We start from the raw sequence: 5416 nt of genomic DNA, 5'->3' as shown, positions 1-5416 counted from the left end.
TTTGTGCCACTGGAGTCTCTTAATTAAATTTCCAAAGCATACACTGACAAGGCTCATCGCTTACACATCTCATGTTTTTATATATATATCTCTAATGCTGTAATTAAATCCATGCAGCAGCCTGCCACTCATTCAGTGCAGTGTCACAGTGAGTCTGGGGTCTCAGGCAGCAGGACGATCGCTACAGACAGGATGCCAGTCTGTCACAGGGCCGACCCCCCCAAATGCAGGTGGAGACCCGAGCGCCAGCAGCACCTGCCATTCATAAAGTTACCTAGATTGTACTAGCATGATCTAGAACAATGTTTCTTGGGCTCCCTGAGCACTGGGTTGGGAAGCACTGATCTACAGAGAGGCACTACCAGAAGTTACTCAGCATTTCCACAAACATCCAGTAAGGTGAATGTCTCATTTTCTGGTCCCAAGCCCCAGGTCAGAGGGCAAAACCTACGAACCTATGCAGATACAGCGTTCAGGCGACAGAATCAACCACCTTCATACCTAAAGCAGCAGCTACATAGTTACAGTTTCACACCCCCGTCCCACCCTTGATGACGGGAGGCACAGTGGGTTTGGGAATTATCCAAGCAGCGAGATGGGGGAGGGGCCGGAGAGCTCAGCGTGGGGGTCTGTGCGACTGCCCTGCCCACAGGCCGACGGCGTCACATCCGCCGGCGTGTGACAGCCACCGTCGGCGGGGACCCGCGCTGACACACTGCGGCAAGGACAGAAGGATAGTTTAAGCAGAAGGATCTGGACCTCTAATCCTGCTGCTGCTGCGTGACGATGACGCATGCTCCCAAAATGGAAATCCGAATCACCCATGCAGCATTATAAAGAGAAACGACTTTCCCCAGTGGACAGCAGGAACACCAGCCGAGAGTGGGAGACAAAAACGGATTTACACTTTATTTCGGTACAAAAACACAGACATCACACAGGCCCACTCAGGTCCACCTCTCGGGTCTTTGGTCTGCCAGAGCGATGTGAGACTACCCCCCCCCCCTGCCGAGGTAAGCCGGTCATCTGGTCCATCACACCGGCCGCCGTCCCTGAGACCGTAGCTGCCGACATTATTCAAAGTGGACGTGTCTGACTTGCTGAGAACGCCATGATTGACTTTTTCAACCGTGATGCATTTATGGCCGGTTACCACCAGGGCGGCGCCTCACAGCCAAACACACTCATCGCAAAGAGGGAGCTTCAACATAACAGCAGGGCATTATAAGAGGGCAAGAAGGAAAGAGTCCTCCAGAAGTTAGTACAGCAACACCCCGAGGGCAGGCAGACCGAACCCCCCGAGCTGTCGGTACTGTCGGTCAAGTTCACTTCCTCAGGGTCAACATGGCATTGACGTCCCACAACAAATTCCTCATCTGGTCCATCAGCCCCTTCATCTCCTGGTTCTTCTGCCTCACCTTCTGTGGAGGTTAGCAGATGTACACACCATCCTCAGACCAGCACCATTTGATAATGACCTGCATTATTACGCATATGGCCGACAGCATCATCTACAATCACCTTCATCCTTACTTTCTGCAATTACATCATTAAAATTTAATAGTGGAGTCACAGCTGTATCTAGATAATGTGCTGGATTCATTCAGAAACAAGCTTCCTTCTGGGATACTGAGGTTGCCTGGGAACTGACCCTCACGCGCAGCCAGGGTGCAGTCGTGGATTTTGCTTTGGATACATGTGATCTGAAGATCAACAGATACACTCGTACCTCCAGCACCTCCTGCCTCTCGTGGATCACAGCTGGGCTACAGGGTTCCACCCGGACGGGGGCCACCTCTTCTCCAGCATAGGGCACCAGCTGGGGGGGGGTGGAGGGCAGTCATTCACACTCCAGCACCAATAAGCAGTAACAAAGCACACACAGCACCAAGTCAAGGCAGTGGCCTGGACATCAGCAACCCTGCTTATGTGGGGTCTGGCTCCATACACACACCTTAGTCTTCTGTTTTTCTTAATAAAACTGTTATTTGTGCCCGGTTGATGGGAAGGGTCCTCAGCCAGGACAGAGGGGACAGAGGAGCTCCAGCAGACGTGCAAGTTCACAGGCGACACCATCAGGCCGCATTCATACAGTGCGGCTCGGAGGGGACAGACGGAATCGGAGTCACAGTTAGAGGGGGCACGCTCTCACCTCCGCCGGGGCCTCCTGCAGGTCAGAGGTCATCTCCACGCAGCGCTCATACAGCAGCCGCAGCTTACGGAAGAGCAGGCTCAGCTGGCGCAGGTGTTCCTGAAGCTTGCCGAAGCGGTCCTGGTACACGGCCTGGCTCTGCGTCACGCCGTTTGGCAGCTTATAACAAGAAAGCAGGGGGAGGGGCCTGTCAGGGAACGAAGGCAGCTCAGCGCCAGAGTGAGGAGAGAGGGTGAAGGGCCAGGAACTGAGGGGAACAGACAGCAGGTGTGGGGAAGGCAGGAATGAAATATAGGGACATGGAAGCAGCCGGGGAACGTGGAAGCGAGAGTTTATTCATTGTACAGCGTATTTATTCAGCAGATGGTAATATCCGTAAGCAGGGTCAGGTTAGGGTCTCGCTCCACTGACAGATCTAAACCAAGAACCTTCCCATCACAGGCTTTGCATTCCAACCCGCTGAGACTGAGCCACACACTGCCGTGATGGGGAGGTATGGTGTGTGTGTGTGTGTGTGTGGTGAAAGAGATACACGGAAACAAGTACACTGTATCTGTGTGAAAAGATAAGTGTACATGTAAGAGGAAATGGATGTATAAGGAAACATACAGAGGGAAGGGACAGGGTAGCGTGTGTGTGTGTATGCGTGTGGAGGGACAGGGTAGCGTGTGTGTGTGTGCGTGTGGAGGGACAGGGTAGCGTGCGTGTGTGTGCGTGTGGAGGGACAGGGTAGCGTGTGTGTGTGTGCGTGTGGAGGGACAGGGTAGCGTGTGTGTGTGTGGAGGGACAGGGTAGCGTGTGTGTGTGTGCGTGTGGAGGGACAGGGAAGAGTTGGAAGGGAGAGAGAGACAAGGAAACAGGTGCATGAGCGAGTGGGAGGAGAATGCTAACCTGTGTGGCACGAGTTATCTGGAAGATCTCCATGGTGCGCGTGATGATGTCCTGCACAGTCTCCTGGCCAATGCGACACAGGAAGACGGGCGAGATCTCACGCAGAGGCATGGTGGCCTGGCTGGGCCCGGCTGTGGGGGGGCCGTGGGGGGCCGGCTGCTGCTGGGGAGGCAAGCTGGGCATGCCAGGAAGGCCGGGCCCCTTCGCGGGCAAAGCGGCAGACATGAGGACCTGGGGTTGGGGGGGGGCAGAGATTACAATACTGCACAGATCAAGGCTGATATGGCTCCAAGTGCACTCAAACCATCCCACAAGCCACTGGCCTGTGTGTGAATCACAATATAAAACAAGGCATGACTAGTTTGTCCTTTTACTGGCGGAACATGGTTATCTTGAGAAACCATATACAAGGTACCCATCGACATCCTACACCAGTAACGTCCGACGTCTATATACACTGATGGAGAGACGCTTGAAAGTGGGTGTACAGTGTGATAGACAGATACAATAAGCAGAAATGAATCAGATACAGCACCCGCACTGTGCTACGTAACTACATATAAACTTGCACTGTACAATAAAATTCAATAAAATATTTAAAATAAAACATTCAATAAAATTTTTCGCCTCAGCTTCAGCCGCCGTCTTCTTTCTCAGCACCCATTCTAAGCATAAAAGCGCTTCATCTTTCTCTGTTTGAAATCAGAAGATGCGCGCGATAGCGATCTCTTTATTAAAGTATAGGGAATTCGTATTTACATTATTATTTGCTCTCGGTGATTGTGTGTACTTTACAGTACTGTACTGTACTTTATGTCTTGCCTTTCCGCTATCCCGCAATCAAACCACAACCATTGCGAAGGATGAAGTGCAGCGATACACGCATAGATACCTCCCAGGAAGATAAGCCAACCAAGTGTTTCTAACAATTAAGATTCACATATGGTTAGCTAACAAAACATCAGGACGCGGGCCCTTCAGACAGAAGTACCGCAAAGTGACCGTAAATGAAAGCAAAGAGGCGCCACCGTGCCGCGGTGCCGGACCAAGGGGCTTCCCCCAAAACAAAGCAGGCTAATGCTAGCCAGTTAGCCCGGCCGCTAACCGCCAGAAGAAAACGCTCAGGCCGACCGCTACTTACTTACTGAGAATCACAGCAGAACCGAGCCCCAGCCGGCTCCACTCTTTCATTGAACTTAAATTTTAAAACGAGTAACAACGCGCTTCCTTACTTCGGACGCGTCACAAACTCATTTTGACCAAGTAGACCCACCGGCGTATCATTACGTAACTTCCTGTTTTCGGCCTACCTTATACATCTCACAGAATCCACTAGGGGGTGCTAGAAAAGTACTAAATAGTAAATATTGTTCAATGATAATGTTTACTAATATGGATTATGAGAGCAATTGTCTGAAGTATCCATCTGCCGCTAGTCGGCATTTAACTCGAACTCGTTTCACAGGGTGATCTACGATTGTCTGGGAAAAATTGCGGGCCGTAATGGCGCAGAAGCATCCTCTCCCTCACTTTCCCTTATCAGCCAAGTTCTTAACACTCTTGCCAACTTTGGTCAGCTGCATATACATATGTGATTAAATCACAATGCAAATGATAAAAAAAAAACTCCTTTTATTTCCGTAACTGTTTCTCTGTGTCCCTGATGATATAGTGATAAAGAATGAACTCATAGTCCTGCTGAGCTAAACATGTGCTCAGAATAGGAGTAATGCAGAAGTTTGGGAATCTTATACTTAGTGTAAACTTGCTACAATCACTGCAAGAAACAGATGTGTACCTGACAATTCCACCACTGCCTGAATTATAAACAATGTAGAGTTATGGTGTTCAGGTACCTAAAATATTCTCATTTTTTGATGCCTTATATTCATACAATGGACCCTCGAGTTACGACCGTCCTGACATACGAACAACTTGGGTTACGATCAAAATTTTAGTTTTGACTTACGACCAAAGTCTTGAGTTACGACCCGAATGCCAATGGAGGCCAAAACGTGTATCCGCTTGTGCAGTTGTAAACAAGGGCCCGAGATGCCCTGAGATGCCTGAGAGGCGTCTGTAAGCATCAGTCTGAGCCCAGATACGCCTGTTTGTGGACCTTATTTTGGTCAGTGCAGATCTTTATATAAGTAATTTCGCTAATCAAAATGGCCCCAAAAAACTAGAAAAGAAGCTAGGGAAGGAAGAGAAGGTAAAGAAGGAAATTGTGCAGAAATATGAGTGACGTTCATGTGACCGATCTGGCTAATATATACAGCATGTCGACATCCACCATGTCAACAATCTTACAAAGAATTTGTATAAGGAAATGATGATGATGTTGCTAAAGGTGTTACTGAAATTAGTAAGCCA

General features: G+C 49.7%; 1 protein-coding gene across 2 annotated transcripts; it reads right to left on the bottom strand.

The window, feature by feature from the left end:
- Positions 1 to 883: 883 nt before the first annotated feature.
- LOC111854215 (mediator of RNA polymerase II transcription subunit 30) lies at positions 884 to 4345 on the bottom strand. 2 transcript variants are annotated; one of them, XM_023831969.2, is made up of 5 exons: positions 4189 to 4345; positions 3044 to 3274; positions 2153 to 2311; positions 1730 to 1819; positions 884 to 1421 (listed from the first exon to the last, which is right to left on the bottom strand). In XM_023831969.2, exons 2-5 carry the CDS (start codon positions 3266 to 3268, stop codon positions 1326 to 1328), a joined length of 570 nt encoding a protein of 189 aa, XP_023687737.1. In that variant the 5' UTR covers positions 3269 to 3274; positions 4189 to 4345; the 3' UTR covers positions 884 to 1325. The 2 variants fall into 2 exon arrangements, with proteins under 2 accessions (XP_023687737.1, XP_023687738.1); XM_023831970.2 differs by having other exon boundaries at positions 4185 to 4341.
- Between the last annotated feature and the right edge of the window lie 1071 nt (positions 4346 to 5416).

Source organism: Paramormyrops kingsleyae, chromosome 23 (genome assembly GCF_048594095.1).
Source record: "Paramormyrops kingsleyae isolate MSU_618 chromosome 23, PKINGS_0.4, whole genome shotgun sequence".
Lineage (NCBI taxonomy): Eukaryota > Metazoa > Chordata > Actinopteri > Osteoglossiformes > Mormyridae > Paramormyrops > Paramormyrops kingsleyae.
This window is presented reverse-complemented; position numbering and strand designations above follow the sequence as displayed.